Here is a 25646-nt window from a genome sequence, read left to right as displayed (position 1 = left end):
GGAAAATGCATTGCTACATTATTCATAGTGGTTTAAATTCAATTCACAATTTTTGTTTCGAAAGTAGCAGTTTATATAAAACAACTTAAATTCACGGTATTAGCGTTCTTGTCCACACCGTGCTAGAGACGTTAAAAATGGATCCTACTACTGCTATGTCTAGCATGTTACACTAATAGTGAGAATAGTTGGAATACCTTGGCCCACAAACAGGCGCAACAATGAACAGTTAGAACTTCCAGACAAAGTTCGTGAAATCAAAGGGTTAACAGGGGAGAAATAATTCTTACTGCTGCTATGTAAGGCTTATGACAATAAATAGATTTATTGGAAAAGCTAAATTAGCAGAATATTCATATAAAAGTTTAAACAAAATTATAAATTGAGACAGACCGACCCTAATGACTAAAAAGCTTCACTTTTAATAAACATAAATTGTTGTTCACATTCAAAAGTATTTTTTTGTTTCTTCATTATTGAAAATCGTTGGCACTCTGTAATAATGTTTTAAATGCATTTTCGTTCTGGCATATGTTGTCATCCTTGTTTTTATAGATTTTGTTAGAATACCATTTAGAATATATGCAGGGATGTTAAGGGATAAGACAATGGACGAGTAGTTTATGTGTACTGATATGTGATAATAAACAAACCTTAATTTGTAAAGTTTGGGTCCTATTAGTTAGAAACTATCAATTAAATAAAATCCAATAAAAGTTTTTAAGCGAATGAGGTAACGTTGTCATAAAACTTTGGGTACCAATGTAATTTGCAGTCCAATGTCCCCTCCCTCCCTGAATTAAATGTCTCGAGACAGTTTGGGGTCAACGAAAGTTAACTTTTTTATAAACAGCCATTTTGCTCTCTAGAACATGGGGTAGGGTGGGGTGATTTTTTCAAAGCTTTTTTTCTTTGTTTTTTGATATAATTATTTTGAAAAAGGATTACTAGGTTTATTAGGTATAACCGTATAAGCGAATCCTCTCTATATGCAAGTATTGAAATAAAAGTATATCCATATTAAACACCTTGTGTTTAGGTAATTTTGGGATGGATTTATAAGAAATTTTACAGTATGATACAATTTAGAAAGCGTTGCAACTCTATAATCATTACCAGAACGTGGTTATGTCCATTAAAAACAAGCTGGGTCTCCACCACTTGGGTCAGGTAGTTGTCTGGATTATGTAATATCTATATTATATTTATGAAGTTGAATGACCAAACGTTTTAACCACTTATTATGATCTACAGAAGGGGTTAATTTGGTGCATCAGCTTTAGGGGATGTACAAAAATTTATTGGCCATTGTCTTATCCCTTTAGATCCCTGGTATTTACCCCAACTCTATCATATATAAAGTTGGCTTTGATGACTATTGAATTGATTTACATCCCCAATGATGATAAAAAAAATTACCCCCACTCAACCCTATATAAAGTTGGCTTTGATCTAAAATTCAGTTTAAAATGTAAATAAATGCACACACCACCTTTTTGTGAGTCTACCCAATACCAGGTATTTTAAAGGATAAGACAATGGCCGTTAAATTGGTATACATCCCCAATGATGATAAATTCAATTACCCCTTCTGCAGAATTAATGATTGAAAAAAATTGAACAATACTTGTTTGTAACCAACTATTTAAATGTTGAACAAAAGTACCCAAAGTTTTAGTGACAACGAATATGAAAATGTGGTTATAAAACTTTGTGTACCAGTGAAATTTACGGTCCAATGTCCCCTCCCTCCCTGATTATTATATAGACCTGTTATTCTTTTTAGTTTTAAAAAGAGAACAAGTAAAAAAATGTGGGGAAGTATTTCTTTTGGGAGAGTGGAGGGACCCTACCCTAAAACTAATTAAAAACCTTCGCAAGACCTATGAAAAATCGAAATGTTATTTTTATTCGATACAAATCATTACAAATTTATGTGACCTAATACTTTTATGTTTAATTGGGATGTGGAATAAAAATAGATGAAATTATACTGTCATAGAATTTTAATCTAGAGAGAGAGAGAGAGAGAGAGAGGGATAGAGAGTAAGAGAGGAAAGGAGAAAGAGAGAGATAAAGAGGAAAAGAGAGAGAGAGAAAGAAAGATAATGAGAAAGAAAGAGAGAGAGAGAAGAAGAGCGAGAGAAAAAGATAGAGGGAGAGAGAGACAGAGGAAGAGAGAAAGAGAGAGAAAGAGAGAGAGAGAGAGAAAGAGTAAGAGAGAAAGAGTGAGAGATAGAGAGTGAGAAAGAAAGAGAGAGAAAGAGAGAGAGAGAGATAAAGGGGGAAAAGAGAGAGAGAGTATAATGTTAAGTAACAACCAATAGACAACAAATATTTTTGTCTAGAAGTCCTAACTGTGTATGCTAATGCGTTGCTCCTCCTTTGGGCCTAGGGCCCCCCTACTCTAACTATATTAAGCTATGATGCGGTGTTAGGCAAGATTCAAGCCCATCATATCACCTTTCCGACGACGAGAAATGGATTTTTTTTACGCGGATCTTACACAATATTATCCTGTACTTTAAGAAAGTTTAACTTGGAGCTGGCTAAAAGAACAGTCCTACCATCCACCCCCTATATTCCTTCCCCTCCCTCCTACAACATGAACAAACTGACCAATAAATGATATCCATGTTAGCAAATAAACTTATTTTGTTTGTTTTACTAAAACATAAGTTTGTAAAACTATTTAAGAACATAATTTACACAGTTCTTAGACCACACACTAAACTTTATCTATCTATCTAAACTATTAAAGAAAGAAGATAATTTACACTGCTCTTAGACCATACACTAAACTTTATCTATCTATCTATCCATCTATCTACCTATCTATTTATCTATCTATCTATCTCAAACTAATTTATCTATTTATGTACATATAAAAGTAACATGGTGTTTGTCTGTATATCTGTATGTAGCGAAGGATCTCGATAGCCGTTGAAAGACTGGGCTCTCCTTAACAGAAAACATTATTATAGGTCTAGTAAAGGTGTATATATTACGGGAGAAGATTTAAACATCATTCCTTAAAATTTTGAAAATAAAAGAAGGTGAAATGACACCCATTCCCATTTTTAGTTAAGGTTCTCCAAGTGGTTTGAATAGGCGAAGCTGCTAGTATGTTGATATAAAGATAGATAGATATTTCTTGGTACTAATGTTAAACAGGGAACTAAAGGATAAGATAATGGACGATGCAATTATGTCCCCTATGATGATAAAAATACCAACCCTTCTGTTATATGGATTAAAATTATTGGTTTCAAAGAATGAATACTTCAAGTTTTAAACTAACCTATCAAAGTTCAAAAATAATATCCAAAGCTTATAAGCCAACGAATAAGATAACACAGTTATACAATTTTAGTTACCAAATAAATTAACTGTCCAATCCATTATCCCAGAGAGAGAGAGAGGGGACAATGGGCTGCTTCACTAGTCCCCAATGTTTTATAGTAATGCTTTCTTATTCGTTGGCTTACCAACTTTGGGAATTTTAGTGAATTTGATTGGTTGATTCATAAAGTTAATTTTTAAAACGTTTCAACCACTAATTTTAATCCATATAAGGGGCAATTTTGTGTATTATCATTGGGTTTTACATTAATTTATCGGCCATTGTCCCCTCCCTCCCTGTGTTATGTTATGGGTACTGCACACCAGGATTAGAAATGGATTAGTGGAAGTCTGTTAATGCCATCCATCTTTTACCTGATGTTTTATAATTCAGGTACCTATACACTTGTACCTGCTCTAAGAATTCATAAAGCCCCCATTCCACTACACAAGCACTAATATTTACTATCCACTGTCCCCTCCCACCCTGGGTTATGTTATGGGTACCGCACAGGATTAGAAATGGATTAGTGGAGGTCTGTTAATGCCATCCATCCATTCCCAGATATTTTATAATTCAGGTACCTATAATATTTACTATCCACTGTCCCCTCCCTCCCTGGTTTATGTTATGGGTACCAGACACAGGATTAGAAATGGATTAGTGGAAGTCTGTTAATACCATCCATCCCTTTCCACGATGTTTTATAATTCAGGTACCTATACACTTGTACCTGCTCTAAGAATTCATAAAGCCCCCATTCCACTACACAAGCACTAATATTTACTATCCACTGTCCCCTCCCACCCTGGTTTATGTTATGGGTACCACACACAGGATTATAAATGGATTAGTGGAAGTCTGTTAATACCATCCATCCTTTACCAGATGTTTTATAATTCAGGTACCTATAATATTTACTATCCACTGTCCCCTCCCACCCTGGGTTATGTTATGGGTACCACACACAGGATTATAAATGAATTAGTGGAGGTCTGTTAATACCATCCATCCTTTACCTGATTTTTTATAATTCAGGTACCTATACACTCGTACCTGCTCTAAGAATTCATAAAGCCCCCATTCCACTACACAAGCATTAATATTTACTATCCACTGTCCCCTCCCTCCCTGTGTTATGTTATGGGTACCGCAGCACTGGATTAGAAATGGATTAGTTGAAGTCTGTTAATGCCATCCATCCTTTACCTGATGTTTTATAATTCAGGTACCTATAATATTTACTATCCACTGTCCCCTCCCTTCCTGAGTTATGTTATGGGTACCGCAACACAGGATTAGAAATAGATTAGTTGAAGTCTGTTAATACCATCCATCCTTTACCTGATGTTTTATAATTCAGGTACCTATAATATTTACTATCCACTGTCCCCTCCCACCCTGGATTATGTTATGAGTACTACCGCACCGGATTAGAAATGGATTAGTGGAAGTCTGTTAATGCCAACCATCCCAGATGTTTTATAAATTAATGGATTAATAAAATACGTGGATATTGTAAAAGGTTCCTGAATATCCTGTTAAAATGATTCTCATAGCTGGCCAATATATCAAAACCCTGGATCTTGGACAAAGTAGCTTCGGACAAAGTAGCTTCAGGACAAAGTAGCTTCAGGACAAAGTAGCCTCCTAATGAAAGTAGCCTCCACTGTTAATAAAGGTCGTGGCGGCAGCACTCGGCCCCCTGGCCTGCCTAGCCGCAGGCGCTCGGCCCCCTAGCCTATAACCTAACCTTACCTAAACAAAAAATTGTAAAAACATTATTAAAAATTGTAAAAACAATATTAAAAATTGTAAAAATCTATCAACCACTGTTTGCAAAATCCACGAAATTCTAAACCACCTATGTAATATCAGTTGCGGCTATATTGTAGACTATTTTTCTTATGAAGCTACTTTTCTTAAGTAAATGTCCTGAAGATATTTTGTCCTGAAGCTACTTTGTCCGAAGCTACTTTGTCTGAAGCTACTTTGTCCGAAGCTACTTTGTCCAAGATCCGAAACCCCCCATCAACCCTCTCCCCTACTACTGGAGGAACGTACTGACCAATATATGAAAACTATATTAGATATCTAAATTGACAACAACATTTCTGCTGGCATAATATCCACGTATACTATATGTACCTATCTAAAAATTACAGGCATCAAGAAGTCTAAAAATCTACACAAGTTTTCTATTATTAGGGCCTGTACGTATGTCTTTCGTAATGGAGAGCTCTTTTCGTTAATTTAGGCATATTAAAATTGTCCTATCGATTTTTAATTTTACTACATTGAATAATTAAAAAAAAGCTTATATTAAAATGTAAGACTAAGAGTTTGTCTTTACACACTAAACAAGGGAATTTTTCATGGCCATTTAATCCTTCCCCCCAAAATTTTTGAAGAATAATCCCACCCTCCATTCACAGGATTAATTCTGTAATCCTGTTACCACACTTTCTCCTCCATTTTAAGGGATATGACAATGGCCGATAAATTTATGTACATCCCCAATGATGATACACAAAATTATCCATATTCTAGATTACAATTAGTAGTTGAAACGTTTGGACACTCAACTTAATGAACCAACCAATTAAAATTCATTGAAAGTCCCCAAAGTTGTAAACGAATAAGAGAACATTATTATTAATGTTTGAGGACTTGTGTAATAGGCAGCCAAATGTCACCTTTGATTGCATAACCTTTTCTGAAATTCCCATAAAACCAGTAGAAATCATTCTTAACGAATTTAGTTATGTTGTAGTGTCTAGCCGAGATTTTAATCCACACCTCCCCGAAGCCATGGTCGCGGTATACAATATACCATAGCTAAAGAATAGCAGCAATGGATATAGAATATACGTGGATGTATTGAAAGGGGGAAATTTGTCCTCAATTTACCTTGCTAATATGTACCTAATTTATTGGTCAGTTCGATCATCCAGTAGGAAGAGAGGGGATGGGGTATATCCAGCTATGAGGAACACTTTATTAGAGTAAATTAAATTCTGGTGTAACATCCAAGTAATAATAAATCCATTGTAATAACTAATATAAAAAAAAGTTTATTATCCATTTATTGCCATTAAAAAACAAGTTTTTATAGTAAATTTTAATTAAATCTATCATAAAGGACCATTTTTCTTTTTCATAGATTTAAAAATCACAAAGAAGGTGTATCAACTTTTTTTTTATAGCTAGCCGGTTCTTTTAGTAAGTAGTAGATGTAAAATTTTTCATAGAATTCAGATATGCAATCGGTTTTTTTGTAGACCTCTTATTTTTTAAGTAATTTAAGTTTTAAAAAAAAAATTAAGTCGATTTTAAGGTACTAAAATGCAACAAAAAAAAGAAAGAAAATGGCCATTATGAACAAAAATAGTAAGATCTTTAATTTGACACCTTACTTTTTCAATTCTGTCAGGTAATTATTGAAAAAATTGATTTTTTTAAACCCACGAGAATAAAAACTTTGAACTTAATTTTATCATTTCACAGGTAAAAAATATGGGTTCATATATACCTTTAGAATCAGAAAAATATTACGAATCCATTGTAAGCAAAATTGAAAAAAAAATTTACAATATAGTATATAAACTACAATAAAAGGAATTATATGAAAATATCATATTATATTATACAGGCAACGTCTTAATTCTTGAATTGAGTATAAAAATGGGAAGGGGGTAAAGAGGGGGTAAAAAAGGGAAGACGAAAGTGTTGCCTGAACAAAAAATATAATTGGCCATTTGTTTATTTTTTATTTTTTTTACTTTTTTCAATTTTGTTTACAATGGATTCGTAATATTTTTCTGATTCTAAAGGTATATATGAACCCATATTTTTTTAACCTGTGAAATGATAAAATTAAGTTCAAAGTTTTTATTCTCGTGGGTTTAAAAAAATCAATTTTTTCAATAATTACCTGACAAAATTCAAAAAGTAAGGTGTCAAATTAAAGATCTTACTATTTTTGTACATAATGGACATTTTCTTCCTTTTTTTTGTTGCGTTTTAGTACCTTAAAATCGACTTAATCTTTTTTTTAAAAACTTAAATTACTTAAAAAATAAGAGGTCTACAAAAAAACCGATTGCATATCTGAATTCTATGAAAAATTTTACATCTACTACTTACTAAAAGAACTGGCTAGCTATAAAAAAAGTTGATACACCTTCTTTTCTTATTAAGAAATTGATAATAAAACTAAATATAAGGAAGAAGGATAAAATGAATATTTTTAAAAAATTAAATAGATAAGAAAATATTATTTCGTAAGTAAGGCAAAAAAGTATCATAAGTAACGCAGTTATTGAATTTTTTTTTGTGAGTAAAAAAATTTCCATTAAAACAGCACATCGTATTATAGACAGCTTTCCGCAGATATTAAAATGCAAAATTATAGGACTAAAACCAGTTTCATTAGCCCAGAAGGACAGAAGACCCGTGCAAACATAACGTGTATTAATCTTATTTTCTTTTATTTTAATATTCATGGAAAATTGTATGTAATACAAAGCTATAAAAAAAATGTACAAACGGCCAAATCTTAATTGCAAAGTAGCTAGGCTGATAAAGGAATTGACTAGAAAATATCACATAATAAAATTAATATAATATATGAATAAATAATTAGTAACAAATAAATAAATTTAATATAAAATTGTGTTTTTTTTTTATTTTCATAAATACTTTCAAAGGTAACTGCTTCTTCCTTCAAGAAATTTTATTACAGGTTATTTCTTTTACTTTTTTATGTACTAACAGCTGCCCCCCAAGCATCTAATGGTTATTCTTCTGAAGAAAATTGTCTAAAACCATCTAATGATATCAATTTTAAAATGAAATAGGATAAAATCATCTAAGGACCTATTTAAAAATTTACTTAAATGGAGAACTTGATAAGTAAAGAGGTTAGTACTATTTTAAGGGAAAAACAAAAAACCTAAAGTTTTGATAATAAGAAAGATTTAATATTTTCAAATTGAAACAAAAATCTAAAGTTTTGATAATAAGATAGCTTTATTATTTTCAAATTGAAACAAAATATTCTTGCAAAGAAGGAGCAGATATGATTTCATTTAAACTAATCATAATTCCTGAATCAAAATCAAATAATCAAATTTTTTGAAGCTTGTTCTTAACATATTTTTGGGAATAGGAGAAAAAAATATAAATTTTGTACTCTTTATAATATACACAAATACATGAAGTAGTAGTTATGCTTAGGTTCATTTCTCAAAAAATCATTAGTACATAAAAAAATTATTTTTCACAACATTCAGTTTTCTTTTTTTTCACAACTCTTAGTTTTAAACAGTCTTTTTTTATGTTTAATTTTGTGTGTGTGTTTGCAGAGATCTAAAGGGATAAGATAATGGGCTGTAGATTGCTGTACATCCCCAATGATAATACAAAAAATTACCCTTTTGGTAGATTACAATTGGTAGTTGCAATGTTTGAACTTTCTTTCTTAATGTTCCAACCAATCAATATAAATGTCCCCAACAAAAAAATAACTATATATACTTTGGGGACTAGGGTAATAAACATCCCAATGTCTCCTCCCTCCCTGTTGTAATATATTGAAATGAATGATTTTTAGAGACTGTTTAAAAAATATCATAACACAAATAATTGTTTGTCACAGTGAGAATATTATTTCAGTATTGTTTTTTTTTCACATTTTTCACAACAAATTCCATAAATACATTTCATTGTTTTTTTTCATATCCATTTATTAAATTTTGGTATTTTTTCATTGTTTTATCTTAACAATTGTGTAAGTGCCAGTAGTAAGGATATTAGAATTTGTATTGAAAATGGGAGTTTAGTTTGTGCAGCTTGGTTCAGCATGTGTTTCCATTCGAGGTCACTAGCCAGTGGCGCTGAAATAGATAAGATACATTATTTAATAGAAATAAAGATACATTGAGAGATTTGATATTTTTATGTATATGGAGATAAATTATTAAAATGATTCTTTGTTATTTGAATGGATCAATAATAATGTAATAATTAGTAAAATTATTAAAAATAAATAGATGACTAACTGGATACATGTATCAATGAATAGATGAATTGGTGGATTGATTAATGGATGGATAAATTTATTAATATATGGATGGATCAATAGATAGATGAATTGAGGGATATTGGATGATTAAATGAATGGAAGTATCAATCAATGGATGAATGAATTGATATATGGATTAATGAATTGATGGATCAATAGATGGATTATTGAAGGTATAATGAATGGATTAATGAATGAACGAATTGATGGATTGTTTGTGGGATGTATGGATGGAAGATGGCTGAATAAATGGCTGGATAGATGAATGGATGGATGAATGGAGAAATTAAAGGATAGACGAATGGATGGATGGATGGATAGATGAATAGATAAATGTATAGAAGAATGAATTAATTGATTGATGAATAGATGAATGGATAAATGGATAGATGAATGGATGGATGAATAGATTATGGAAGGATGAATGGATTATTGAAAGGATGGAACAATAGATAGATGATTAGATGAATGAATTAATTGACAAACAGATAGATGGATGGATGGACAAAAGGATAAATGGATGGGTAAATTGATTTATTAATAGATAGGTAAATGAACAGATGAATGGATGGATGAATGATTAGATATTTAGATGGATGTATAGATTGATGGATGGATATATTTATGGATGAATAGATAAATGACTTAATAGATAAATATATGTATAAATAATTTAATGAATAGATTAATGTAGTACCTGGCCTTGTAGTGTAGAAAGTAAAAAGTCTGCTAGGTTCACTCCAACCAAACTTATTTCTGGCCTGAATATTAAAAAAATTTATAAAAAAATTCTTTAGTTAATATAGACCTCCAACACCCAACTCCAACAATTAAAATTAATTTTACTAGTGTTAGCATAACAAAAAATTTTAAAAGCAAAGCTTTTCTATAACTAGGGTCGGTCCGTCCATCCGTACGTCCGTCCGTTACGGATAGCTTTTTTCGTTAATTTAGGCATGTTAGAATTGTCCTATCGATTTCACTTTGTTACTTTTTAGCAACAAATTTGTATGTGATCTAATTATCTGATTGATCCTTTATCAATTAGGCATCTAATGGCTAATGATTTTTGCCGAACCATTTTTCAATCGATTAAAAAACATTCAAGATATGAAAAACTTAAAACTATGACACAGACAAACAAACAGAAGTCAAACTTTTTAGAAATCATTGTTTTGGATTTACCAGGGGCCATACAAATGACAATAAAGGCTTAACAAAACTTTAAAATGAGGGAAATAAAGGAACTCTAACCAATTATAGGATGTTGTCATTTATTCATGATACAATTATTCTAAAAACATGTGTTACAAAAGTCAACAAATTAAATTCTCCATGTAGACATATCTTATCCATGTTAACACTTAACCCTTCTTCTTAATTTATATCGATATAAGCACCCTGTTTTATTATATAGAGCTAGAGGGAAAGAATTTTTTTTTGTGTTTAAAAACAAATAACCTATAATTAAAAGTTGTTAGGTTTGTTTTGTCTGAATTTTAAGATTTCAAAAACTACTGAACTGATTGAGAAATTCTTTTTAGTGATAATTTACATGGGATCCAAGAATAGTTATTTTTAAATTTAAGTCTTAGGATAGTTTTAAGCTATTTTTATTTTACCTGCACAAGACATTCATACTCGGAATCATCTTCCAACCCAGATATCTAAACAAAAAATAATATTTGCTACTTTATATCTCTAAAACGGCTGTAACAAGAAAGTTACTAGTAATCTTTATGAAAGTATTACATAGGTTTTTGGCTAATTTTCAATGAAGGAAAAAACAATTTAAATTTTTCCTTTAAAGTGCCTGATGAGGTTTTACCCCCCCACCCCCCCCCTTACTGATTTTTAAAATAAATTGAAAGTAACAACCTGATGGGAGGAAGGGGACAATGGTATGTAAATTACACCGGTAATTTATGTCTTATAACCACGTCATCTTATTATTTAGCTCAAGGGCTTTGTAAATTTTTATTGAATTTTTACTTTTAACCAGTAATGTATACATTTATTAAATATGGATTTTTTTTTCCTAAGGGTAAATTTGTTTATCATCATATTAAGTGTCCTTAGAGGCCACTAGGGGCATAGTTGCCAGTTATAAGTATTCAATTACCTTGTAGCTCCTAAGATGTGTGAATCCCATGTTAGATAAATCTCCAGGTATTATTACATTTGTCCAGTCACCTTCTCCAGTTGGAAACTTGGTAGAATCCATTGGCTAAAATAATAATTGAATAAATCTTCAGGAAACTTGGTAGAATCCATTGGCTAAAATAACAATTGGATAAATCTCATGGTATTATTATATTTGTCCAGTCACCTTCTCCAGTTGGAAACTTGGTAGAATCCATTGGCTAAAATAATAATTGAATAAATCTCCAGGAAACTTGGAAGAATCCATTGGCTAAAATTATAATTGGATAAATCTCCAGGTATAATTACATTTGTCCAGTCTCCTTCTCCAGTTGGAAACTTGGTGGAATCCATTGGCTAAAATAATAATTGGATAAATCTCCAGGTATAATTACATTTGTCCAGTCTCCTTCTCCAGTTGAAAACTTGGTGGAATCCATTGGCTAAAATAATAATTGGATAGATCCCCAGGAAACATGGTAGAATCCATTGGCTAAAATAACAATTGAATAAATCTCCAGGTATTATTACATTTGTCCAGTCACCTTCTCCAGTTGGAAACTTGGTAGAATCCATTGGCTAAAATAATAATTGGATAAATCTCCAGATATTATTACATTTGTCCAGTCACCTTCTCCAGTTGGAAACTTGGTAGAATCCATTGGCTAAAATAATAATTGGATAAATCTCTAGGAATAATTACATTAGTCCAGTCATCTTCTCCAGTTGGAAACTTAGTAGAATCCATTGGCTAAAATAACAATTGGATAAATCTCCAGGTATTATTATATTAGTCCAGTCACTTTCTCCAGTTGGAAACTTGGTAGAATCCATTGGCTAAAATAATAATTGAATAAATCTCCAGGAAACTTGGTAGAGTCCATTGGCTAAAATAATAATTGGATAAATCTCCAGGTATAATTACATTTGTCCAGTCACCTTCTCCAGTTGGAAACTTGGTAGAATCCATTGGCTAAAATAATAATTGGATATATCTCCAGGAAACTTGATAGAATCCATTGGCTAATAAAATAATTGGATAAATCTCCTGATATAATTCATCCAGTCACCTTCTCCAGTTGGAAACTTTGTAGAATCCATTGGCTAAAATAATAATTGAATAAATCTCCAGGAAACTTGGTAGAATCCATTGGCTAAAATAATAATTAGATAAATATCCAGGTATAATTACATTGTTCCAGTCACCTTCTCCAGTTGGAAACTTTGAGGAATCCATTGGCTAAAATAAATAAGTTTAGTTATGGATAAACATACAGATATTGATATAAGTTTTAAAATCCTCTTGCTTTTTTTAATACTATATAATAACTAGCAGCTGCGTCCCTAGCATCAAGGACGTCCAAGCTTATTTTTGAGGAGGGTACACAACCTAGATATATATCTAACCCGCCCCCTACCAAAAAAAAATCTAGTGGGAAAAAGACCGCGACAATTCCACCCACCCCCCAACAAAAAATGGGTGGGGTAACTTTGGTATAAGTGGGTAAATACAACCCTTAAATTCGTAATATCCCCTTTTACCCTACTTCCAATTATACGTCCTCACATAGAAATCTAAATTATAAGGAGCAAGGAAAAAAATAGCCTAAAACCATTCAAAGAATCAAATAAAGGAGCAAAAAACCACCCTAAAACTAACATTAACTCAATTATTCAAATACGAATTGTAATCTTGAGCAACAGACAAAAACCTTACTACTTTATAGAATAGGTTAATCCAATGGTTAAAAATCAATTAGATTACAATGAGATAGAAAAAGATACAAATTTTTGCAGAAAATAATTAAAAAATTCTAAAATTAAAAGAAACTATTTTCTAAAAGAAAGAAAAAAGGAAATAGGTTAATTTTCTTAAAGAATAGAAAGGACATACCTAACATACTTTTGTAAATACAAAATATTTTAAGATACATGTTCTGTTAGATAAATAGACATATAGTTATAAGATAGATAGACATATAATTATAAGATATATAGACATATAGTTAGATAGATAGAAAGAGATAGCCTTAAATAAAAGTAACAGGATATATGTCAGTGTGTATGTTTGTTTGTCTGTATGTATCGAAGGATCTCTTTAACCACTGAACTAATATGGTTCTCCTTTACAGTGTAGGTTATCATAGGTCCAGTTAAGGTTTTTAACCCTTAACGGTCGGGGGGGGGGGGGCGTTGAACGCCCCCCCATCCGGTTTTTTTTATCTCATTTTCTGTGTGTGAAAGATAAAGAGCCCAAACTGCTTGACTTTTTAAGTATGGGTATGACACATAACTGAGAGTTGGAATTTTTTGAAAATCTCCATCCTGGCGGGCACAGGATGCCAGCAAACCTGGCAGGGTCATCCAGGTACAGAACAAAAATATTTTTTTTGACTTAAACAAAGCATTTTATCTTACCAAATTACTAAAATACCCTTTAGTAGTACATCCTCATCTTAAATACAGGTGTTCAAGTCAATTTCAGGTTCTAGGTATGATCCTCCAGGTCCTGATCCTCCAGGTCTCCAGAAATCTTTAAAAGGCTCCTGTGGCCGCAATTTTTGACTTAGAGACTTCAAATTTTAAACTTTTAAACTAAGCTTTTCTTAAAAGTCTAGATAATGTATTAAAATTTCATAAAGATCCGCCGCCGTTTTCCCGCCGACCGCCGACTGCGGCGGCTGGCAGCTGCAAAGTACAGCTGCGGCCGCTGAAATTTATATTTTGATATTTCAAATATAAAATTTATATAAAAATAAACATTTTCTGCAAAAAAATTGTTCTTCTAGCTTTAAAAATAAAAAAATTACAGCCGTTTGAAATTTTTAAGTAAAAAAGGACCTAAAAACAAAGGTTGTTAAATAAAAGGGTGAAGGAAGCGAAAATTGACTTAGACTTATAAAAGGTCGGAAATTCATCATAACACAGGGGACTTGCACAAAATGTTTTAGCCCTCTAGCTCTAATAGGAACTGAGATAATAAGTGGGGGCGTTGAACACCCCCCCCCCCCCCCGACTGATTAAGGTGCGGCAAGGGGCCCGACTGTTAAGGGTTAACAATTTTGGGTGAGGTTACCACCATCCTTTCAAGAGGAATTGCCCCTAGAAAAAAATTAAGCTCCTCAATGATTTTTGTTCACTTTGACTTTTTTACTATACAATTGAAAGTGAGTGGGGGGAATCAACTACCTAACCCAATCTTAAGTGCACAGAGAGGCGTCTAGGGGCGTAGCCGTTAGTAGATATATGTATAAGTAAATGCAGTTGATGTCACAACTTTGGTTTGAGTTATGGCATATGAGATTTAAAGATAGAGGGATACAATGAAAACAGATAACAAAATATAGTAAATTTTCTAGTTACAATAAATAATTTATAAAATATACTAAACAGATTTATTTTAAAAAAATAGATTGAGAACATACTAATCAAATGAGAGTGGCATATATCAATTTAATTATAGACTAGTCAGATGGTTATACAGATAGATAGATAAATAGACAAATAGATGAATATGCAGACATGTAGATAGATATGCAGATGGATAGACATTTAGATGGGTAAACAGATAGATAGATAGACAGATAAATATATAGACATATATTTACAGATAAAAAGAGATAGATAAATAGACAGATAGATAAATAGAGATATAAATAAATAGACAAATAGATGATTTACATAGATAGATAGGTAAATATACAAATAGAGAAGTAGAAAGATAGATAGACAGATAGATAGTTAATGCAGTTGATGTCCCAAGTTAGATTCAACATATGACAGAAAATCTTTTTCTTTACAATTCAAAATACAGATAGATAGATAGACAGATAGATAGATAGATAGATAGACAGATAGATAGTAGATGCAGTTGATGTCCCAAGTTAGATTCAACATATGACAGAAAATCTTTTTCTTTACAATTCAAAATACAGATAGATAGATAGACAGATAGATAGATAGATAGATATACAGATAGATAGTAGATGCAGTTGATGTCCCAAGTTAGATTCAACATATGACAGAAAATCTTTTTCTTTACAATTCAAAATGCACCCTTCTTCATTTGAGATGTTTTGCAAAAACAACAAATAAAGATCTAAAAAATCTAAAATTGTTATGAATTTGATTTGGCTATAGAAAACATTCAGAAAACTATATTCAATCGATATTATACTACCTGGATGTTGCACCAGATTTTTATGTACTCTAATAAAGTGAATCTCACAGCTGGCTTAAACTAACGATTCTGCCTTTCCACTAACTTCACTCTATTCCCTTCCTTCTTATTGGACAAATCGACCAAAAAATTAGTTCCATTTTAGCTAAATTGACCAAAAAAAATATTATTAATTTTGTAAATATTATTAATTCTCTCTGAATTATTGGCCAATGTTTGAGAGATCTAAATAGACACAGACACATCAATATAATAAGACATTTAGTTTATTTCCTATTTAATTTTATTTTGTTGCAACGTGTAAAGAAAAAATCTCTTTTCACAGGAAAAAAAAGTTTTCTTGCAAAATTTTGCGTGTGTTCTTTTCTAGTTATCTTAGAGGTGCTACAAATATTTAAAACTTAATAACAGCCGTCTATCTTCAATACCAGCTGATAAAATCATATTTCACACATACCATTACAGACTGACTGACGGACGGTCAGACAATGTTAACTATAGAGTAACATCACTACTAAAAAAATCAGAGGACATTTTTTTTTCTAAAGTGGGCGTAGTGGCCTCTCTTAGTATAGCCCAAAACCAACCCAATCCCAATGCTAATTCTTGAAAAAGGGGGGGGGGGGTTGAGTTATGAACACCAAAAACCTTCCCAGGACCTGTAGGAAGCTTCACTGTAAAGGAACACTGGTTTTAGTATATCCTGCTCTAAACACAAACAAACAACCATCCTGTTATTTAATATAAGGATGTATAGTACAAATCTATCTATCTACCTTTTTCCTGTCATTCTTTCATCCCATCCAATCTCCATTTAGGAAAATCTCAATATTGGATATAGGATATACGTGGATATATTGACAAGGGGAACATTTGTCCTCAATTTAGCTTGCTAATATGAACCTCTTTTATTGGTCAGTTCAATCAACAAAAAGGAAGGGAAAGGAGGTTTAAAGGTACTTATTGTAGCCAGCTGCGAGCATCACCTTATCAGAGTACATAAAAATCTGATGCTACATCCAAGTAATAATATATCCATTTACTCAATAGTAATTCTATTACCAAAATGTTGACCCTATGTTCTTTACAATTTTTCTTCAACATTAACCTATTTTCTATCTATCCTTCTATCTAGCTATCTATCTCTAAGTCTATATATATATATATCTAATAATCATAATAGTACATTTTACTACAACATTTACCTATTTTCTATATAGCTATCTCTATGTATATTTATCCACCTATCTATTCATCTATTCATCTATCTATCTACCCATCTATCTATCTATCTAACTACCTAACTATCTATCTAAACGTACCCCATGATATGGTTTAATTTTTCTGTATAGCAGTCTATGTTCTTCTATTAACCCTTACAGATCGGGCCCCAATTCCCACCTTAATAGATCGGGGGGGGGGGGGGGGGAGGGGGGGGCTCAAAGAGCCCCCTCCTCTATCTCGGCTCCTGGTACAGATAAAGACGTAAAATTTTTTTCTGGTGGTTCATGTGTATTTTTAGAGAAAATTACTTTTTCTAGTCATAGCAGTCAGACCGCTCCTTAGCCGCTTTTTAGCGGCCAGCCGCTAAATTTTAAAACAGCTGTAGAGCGGCCAATTTTGCAGCTAGGATGACCAAATTTTAGGACGAACTTTTATTTTTCATAACAAAAAAATTACTTTTTCTGATCATCGCCGAAAAACGGCAAATAACAGAAACCGCCATTTTCAGCGGTTAAGGCGGTAAAACGGCGGTTGGCGGCGCAAATTAATATTTTTATCTGTTTATTATTGCTGAAGGATTTACCAAAAAAATTATAGGTCTCTAGCTGTAATAGAAGCCACGAAATTCATGATATATGTCTGTAGTAAAAGCCGGACAAAAATCGGTCATAAAGTCGGCCAGGGAGCGGTCAAACGGTCATAACACCACTTTTCTCAGATGGTCATTGATATCTAAGTATTCACCTAAAAAATTTTAGGTTTCTACCTTATACACAAAAGTCATAATGTAGAAATTAAGATTTATTTAGAATTTTTTCTAATTTTTTTGCTACCCAACCGACTTTGACCGAACACCACGACCGACACAGACCAGTTATCCTAATAAAATCAACTCTTGCCGACGTATAATTACTAAACTTAAAAAGTCATGAAGTTACAGCTCTCCATCTTACCTACAAAAAAAATGAGATTGAAAAAACTAGAGGGGGGGGGGCTCTTTGAGCCCCCCCCCCCCCGATCTGTAAGGGTTAAGCTGTAATTGTCTATATAACTATCTATCTATCTACCCATCTATCTATCTATCTAAACTCACCCCATGATATGGTTTAATTTTTCTGTACAATAGTCTATGTTCTTCTATTGAGCTATAGCTGTCTATCTATCTATCTATAGGTCTATCTATCTATCTATCTAAACTCACCCCATGATATAATTCAATTTTCCTGTACAACAGTTTATGTTCTTCTTTTGGGACTATAGCTGTCTATCTATCTATCTATAGGTCTAACTATCTATCTATCTAAACTCACTCCATGATATGGTTTAATTTTCCTGTACAGCAGTCTATGTTCTTCTATGGGGCTGTAACTGTCTACCTAACTAACTATCTATCTATCTACCCATCTATCTATCTACCTTATATATCTATCTATCTATGGTTTATCTAACTATCTATCTTTCTATCTATTTATTTAACTAACTATCTATCTTTCTATTTAAGCTCACCCCATGATATGATTTAATTTTTAAAAGCGAAGCTTTTCTATAATTAGGGTCGGTCCGTCCGTCCGTACGTCCGTCCGTCCGTACGTCCGTCCGTCCGTCCGAGATAGATAGCTTTTATTCGTTAATTTAGGCATGTTAGAATTGTCCTATCGATTTCAAACTTTGCATGATGATTCCTGTAGTAGTTGGGTACGATTTAGAAAGCGTAGCAACTCTATAATCATTACCAGAATGTCTGTACGTCCATTTTAAACATGTTGATTTTTCTACTTTTTTAACAACAAATTTTCAAGTGTTTTAATTATCCGTTTGATCTGATTTTTGGTATATTGATTCCTGGGACAACAAAGAACAATATTATAAGCGAAGCAACTCTATAATCAAGTCCAAAAATGTAAGTATGTCCATAAACATTATCCTGTTTTTAAGCAGTTTTTCAACAAATTTGCCTACAATTTTGATTCGACATTTATTCATTTATGTTCCGATTTTTCAGTTCAGATACTATACAAGTGTTAATGTCCGATTGTCCTACCGTTTCAGTGCTTCGCTTTTATGGATGTTGTCATCCTTGTTTTGTATAACAGTCTATGTTCTTCTATTGGGCTATAGCTGTCTATCTATCTATCTATGGGTCTAACTAATTATCTATCTAAACTCACCCCATGATATGGTTTAATTTTTCTGTATAACAGTCTATGTTCTTCTATTGGGCTATAACTGTCCACAGACCATGTTAGCATATAAGTCTAAAATAAATATTAATTATATTTGTACCCAAAGTTTTACTTTTATTGGATTATCCTTGGTTGATTTTAGTGTCTAAACTTTTTAACCTATAATTCTAACTTAAAGTAGGGTTAATTTTGTTATCATCAAGATATATAAAAAATGAGTGGTTTCAAAGTTTAAGGAGGCAGAGGTATAAACACCCCTTTACCCCCAACCTTGAAAATGTACTAATCTTAGAGTAAGACGCAAGAGGGGGAAGGGGTTAAAGTGTCACAATCCCAAAGATCTTGTGCCGACTCTCAATTAAGTCTTTGAAAATCAACCAATAGTGTCGAAAATATTAACACAGTCAATGAGCAGAAAACAATTTGCTAGCAGACGAAAATGATCCTTGGAAAAGGGAGAAGGTAGTTATCTGTATATTCATCTATACCATAGATCTGTTCTTTGAATATACATATTAGGAAAATTTGTTAAAAATCTTAAGTTTATAAGGAGATAAAAGCATAAATATAAAATGTGTACAAATATTTTGAAATATGGCAGAAATGTTGAATTTTATTATTTTAGCACATTTCTACAGAATATGGTGTAGTTATTTTTAAATATAGGACACATGTAATCTTTAGTTTATAGGTTTAGAATTGAGTTCTCAGCCATAGTGAAAATTCATGTATATCATTGTATTACAGACAATTTTTCACGAGCATTGAAGTCAAAATCATAAAATCAATACCAGTTTTATTAACCCCTTTCCCTCTTATTCAAAATGTGGGTTATAGTCCCTTTCGTGACAACGCACCTTAAGGGGCGATTCTTCGTATTTTTCACAGTAGCTTTATCCTTATTCTAGATCCTGCGGGGGGGCTCTAACCCTGCGGGGCCAAATGTCTAACCCAGTGGGGCAATCACCTAACCCAATATAACCTAACATAACCTATAAAAAGCCATTTTAAAAATACGACGAATCGCCCCTTAAGGAGCGTTGCAACGAAAGGGACTATTCCCAAAATTTGTTATAAAAAAATAGGTAATATTAGGTTACCTATCTTTCTTTCTATCTGTCTATCTTTCTAGCTATCAATCTAACTATCTATATATCTCCCTATCAATCTTTCTATCCTTCTATTTTTCTATCTATCTACCTTTTCTTTGCTGGTATTAGGTTTAGATCTGAAGACAGGTGAGGTTGGTCTTCCATGTACTTCTATATGTTTCCTAAATTAGATACAGAATATTTGTGGATGTTATGACTGTAAAATTTATCGTGCTAACATGGAACTAATTTATTGGTTAGAGCGTTTATCCAGTTCGAGGGAAGGGAATGGGGTAAATAGGTTGGAAGGGGGAAATTGCTATCTTAGCTCGCTGCGTGTTACAGTTCATTAGAGAATCTAAATAATTATTCAAACATCCATTTTTCCTAAAAATTAAGAAATAATTATATTTTAATCTTATACATTGAAGACAATATTAAAAACTTATAAGATTTTTTATTAGTTAGGAGAAATTTTTAAACAAAATACCAAAGCCTTAAGCTTTTAGAGAAGGTTCAAATAGATGGAAAAATATTACTTACTTGAAAGTCCCCATAGTATTTTCAGCAATACAAGAATAATTTCCAAAATCCAATCCAGATCTTATATTCCTAAACATCAAGAATAGTTTTACATAAAAGTAATAAGATGTCTGTCTATCTGTATAGTTTTATCTAGCTAACCATTAGAACGATATGGTTCTCCTGAAATTTAAAGCTTCTTATATCTAATTAGAAATTTTAAGGGATGTCACCTCCTTCCTAGCAAGAGAGAGAACAAAAATTGACACAGACTGACAGATAGACATAAATGTGTCTCTGTAGCTTAAGATATCGTTAACCAACGTTTTCTTTCTTCTATTAAAGGAAGCCTGCAAGAAATACCACGCTTTAACTGCTGAAAGGCTGCCACAAGTAGACCAAATACCCCAAATTTGAAGCCTTCAGCTTCTATAACAAAAAAGTTCTAGGCATTTTAAAATGACATTTTATGTACAATGAAAATTTTGAAAGAATTGCAATGCTCATGTTGAAAACTTTGAAATTAACTAGGTGGCATAGAAACAAAATTATAAGCTTATTTTTGTCAAAAATTTAGGTTTCCAGTAACTAATTATATTTTTACAATAAAAATACCCATTTTTATAGTCAAAATAATTAAAAAAATTATGTTTTACTTGCGTTGTACCGAATGTACTGTAGCCAATCAGAAGGCTGAATCAACTTAACAACCAATCACAGCTAAGCTTGTATTAGTTTACCCCTTTGTTTCCGCTATGATTTTCGTTTAAAAATGCAATTTAAATCGAATTTTTTTCATAGATTTTGACTATGAAATGTGGTGTTTTTATTGTAAAAATATAATTAGTTACATGCAATCTAAGTTTCTGACAAAGATAAGGTCATAATTTTGTGTCTACGCGACGTAATTTAATATTGTTTTTTCTTTTATTAGCATTGGAAATCTTTCAACAATTCCATTGTACATAAAATGCTATTTTGAAATGCCTAGAACTTTTTTGTTATTGAAGCTGAAGGCTTTAAATTTGGGGTATTGGGTCTTCTTGTGGCAGTCTTTCAGCAGTTAAAGCGTGGTATTTCTTGCAGGCGTCCTTTAAAGGTTTAATGAAAGCATATAACTATTTTGGGGATGTTAAAAAATCACCTATATAAACCATTGTCTTAGAAGTTAATTAATCGCATAACATTTCAGACATATAGACCGATTTTATGTTATAAAGAAGCTTCTCTTTTAAATGAACAGACAAAAAGTCATACAAAAATTTTCTCTCTCTAAAGGTCACGTGAAAAAAATGCCATTTTGGATGATTAATAATTAAAGAACCAAAAACAGATTTAAATTATTAATATTAATAAAAAGTTAATACATAAAGTTTTTATATCTGCTTTTTTTTGTAAAGGTTATATTATAAAGTTAGTTATACAATTCTATTACAATAAACGAAATACTTATATTACCTTGTTGTCCCAGAAATCATTATTTAAAATATTAGATAAATACGATGATTATATCATACAAAGGTGGTTGTTAAAAAGTAAAAATCTGCATATTTAAAATGGATCTACAATTTTTTTGAAACGATTATAGAGATGCTAAGCTTTCTAAATTTTACCTAAATGTTATAGGAATCACTATTCAAAGCTTAAATTTATATAACAAATCTTTCATGTATTAATTAACGAAAAGTGCTATCCGTTACGGACGAACTGTCCGACCTTTATTATAGAAAAGCTATAATTTAAAAAAAATATAAACAAACCTTAGAATGAGTGTATGTCTGTTATAGGCTGATGTAAAGCTAACAGCTGGACTATCTGTAAGCATACTAGCTCCCTTATACCATTTCACCTATATAATTATATTATTTATATATCTTAGTATAACTATATATCTATCTATCTATCTATCTATATAAGCTGATGTAAATCTAACAGCTGGACTATCTGTAAGCATACTAGCTCCTTTATACCCTTTCACCTATATAATTATATTATTTATATATCTTAGTATAACTATATGTCTATCTATCTATCTATATAGGCAGATGTAAAGCTAACAGCTGGACTATCTGTAAGCATACTAGCTCCCTTATACCATTTCACCTATATAATTATATTATATTTATATATCTTAGTATAACTATATGTCTATCTATCTATCTATATAAGCAAATGTAAAGCTAACAGCTGGACTATCTGTAAGCATACTAGCTCCCTTATACCATTTCACCTATATAATTATATTATATTTATATATCTTAGTATAACTATATGTCTATCTATCTATCTATATAAGCAAATGTAAAGCTAACAGCTGGACTATCTGTAAGCATACTAGCTCCCTTATACCATTTCACCTATATAATTATATTACTTATATATCTTAGTATAACTATATGTCTATCTATCTATCTATATAAGTAGATGTAAAGCTAACAGCTGGACTATCTGTAAGCATACTAGCTCCTTTATACCATTTCACCTATATAATTATATTATATTTATATATCTTAGTATAACTATATGTCTATCTATCTATCTATATAAGCAAATGTAAAGCTAACAGCTGGACTATCTGTAAGCATACTAGCTCCCTTATACCATTTCACCTATATAATTATATTATATTTATATATCTTAGTATAACTATATGTCTATCTATCTATCTATATAAGCAAATGTAAAGCTAACAGCTGGACTATCTGTAAGCATACTAGCTCCCTTATACCATTTCACCTATATAATTATATTATATTTATATATCTTAGTATAACTATATGTCTATCTATCTATCTATATAAGCAAATGTAAAGCTAACAGCTGGACTATCTGTAAGCATACTAGCTCCCTTATACCATTTCACCTATATAATTATATTACTTATATATCTTAGTATAACTATATGTCTATCTATCTATCTATATAAGTAGATGTAAAGCTAACAGCTGGACTATCTGTAAGCATACTAGCTCCTTTATACCATTTCACCTATATAATTATATTATATTTATATATCTTAGTATAACTATATGTCTATCTATCTATCTATATAAGCAAATGTAAAGCTAACAGCTGGACTATCTGTAAGCATACTAGCTCCCTTATACCATTTCACCTATATAATTATATTACTTATATATCTTAGTATAACTATATGTCTATCTATCTATCTATATAAGTAGATGTAAAGCTAACAGCTGGACTATCTGTAAGCATACTAGCCCCTTTATACCATTTCACCTATATGATTATATTATATATATATTACCCTGTCCCGTTTTAGAAAAATTTTGTTAAAATTTTTGCCCCCAGCCATAATATGGTTGATTTATGCAAAATAATGACCCATGCAAAATATTTTTTCTGTAATGCAAAAATTGCGATGGTACAAGCACTGCAAAATTTTCAAAATTTGCAAAAAGACCTGTTTTTAAACCTCTTGTACCATCTCAATTTTAAAGATTTTTAAAAAATTTCAATTCTAGTGTTACAAAATAAACCTCAAATTTACCAAAAAAAATGGGGGCAGTCTCAATTCTAACATATGAAGGACAAAGGTGTAGCAAGTAATCTTTCAAAGTAAAAATTGCCAGATTTCATACACAAATAATAGGGTTAGGCCGGATTGGATGGATACAGATATCCGGCTGATCTATAATTCTGGATATCAAGTATTTAGGTTTATATTGACACACTAGAATTGAAATTTCATAAAAATCTTTAAAATTGAGATGAAACAAAAGCTTTAAAAACGGACTTTTTGCAGATTTTAAAAAGTTTGTACAATCTCAATTTTAAAGATTTTTACGAAATTTAAATTCTAGTGTGTCAATATAACCCTAAATACTTGATATCCAGAATTATGAATCAGCCGGATATCTGTATCTATCGATTCCAGCCCAACCCCATTATTTATGTATGAAATCTGGCAATTTTTACTTTGGAAAATTACTTGCTACACCTTTTTCCATTATATGTTAGAATTGAGACTGCCCCCATTTTTTGGGTAAATTTCAGGTTTATATAGACACACTAGAATTGAAATTTTGTAAAAATCTTTAAAATTGAGATGGTACAAGAGGTTTAAAAATTTTTAAAAATTTTAAAATCTTTGCAGTGCTTGTACCATCGCAATTTTTGCATTACAGAAAAAATATTTTGCATGGTTCAATATTTTGCATAAATCAACTATATTATGGCTGGGGGCAAAAATTTTAACAAAATTTTTCAAATCCGGGACAGGCTAATATATATCCTAGTATAACTATATGTCTATCTATCTTTCTATTTATCTATCTATCTATATATCTATTTATCTATCTATCTATCTATCTATCTATCTATCTATCAATCTCTGTATCTATCTATCTACCTGGGGGGGAGGGTTACCCTCCACAATACAAGTGAGATGGGCCTCCTTATTCTCCCCTGTATGCACTTTGTTGGTCTCCAGCTCTATCTCCGGGGGGTCTAAAAATAAATAAATCCTTTTTAAACGTAAGATTTAAAATAAAATAGTAATTTCATGTTTACCTAACTTATTTAAAAGTAACAGGATGTTTGTCTTTCTGTCTGTGTGCATATATGGTTTTCCTTTATAGGGCATTTGTTTATAGGTCCAGGTAAGGTTTATAGCTAAACCTACACCTCAAAATAAATAAAATGGCTTAAAACCATACCGGGGCCTTTGTGACGTTTTCTTAAGATTGAGAACTCAATCTATTTGGTTAATTGTTTTTTTTTGTAACTTTATAAAATTTTAATTATTTGGTTAAAAACTAATTGTGTTCATACTTTTCAACCAATTATTTCAATCTACAGAATGGGTAAATGTTTATCAACAAGCAACATTGGGAATGTAAATCAATTTAACGTT

The 25646-nt window shown here is 31.5% G+C and overlaps 1 protein-coding gene across 1 annotated transcript in view; it reads right to left on the bottom strand.

The window, feature by feature from the left end:
* Positions 1 to 8637: 8637 nt before the first annotated feature.
* The window catches only part of LOC145327954 (lachesin-like), an 86536-nt gene continuing 69527 nt past the window's right edge, over positions 8638 to 25646 (bottom strand). Inside the window, exons 8-16 of the mRNA XM_080171475.1 lie at positions 25143 to 25240; positions 22531 to 22619; positions 20792 to 20860; positions 20358 to 20430; positions 19143 to 19229; positions 11551 to 11655; positions 11051 to 11095; positions 10126 to 10189; positions 8638 to 9240 (exon numbers count right to left, since the gene is read on the bottom strand). Of these exons, the coding sequence (XP_080027601.1) occupies positions 9119 to 9240; positions 10126 to 10189; positions 11051 to 11095; positions 11551 to 11655; positions 19143 to 19229; positions 20358 to 20430; positions 20792 to 20860; positions 22531 to 22619; positions 25143 to 25240 (752 nt within the window). The 3' untranslated portion in view covers positions 8638 to 9118. The remainder of the gene's footprint in view (positions 9241 to 10125; positions 10190 to 11050; positions 11096 to 11550; positions 11656 to 19142; positions 19230 to 20357; positions 20431 to 20791; positions 20861 to 22530; positions 22620 to 25142; positions 25241 to 25646) is intronic.

Source organism: Acartia tonsa, chromosome 9, assembly GCF_053477335.1.
Source record: "Acartia tonsa isolate MP-2025a chromosome 9, ASM5347733v1, whole genome shotgun sequence".
Classification (NCBI taxonomy): Eukaryota; Metazoa; Arthropoda; class Copepoda; order Calanoida; family Acartiidae; genus Acartia; species Acartia tonsa.
The sequence above is the reverse complement of the archived record's forward strand: the minus strand, read 5'-3'. Positions and strand labels throughout refer to the sequence as shown.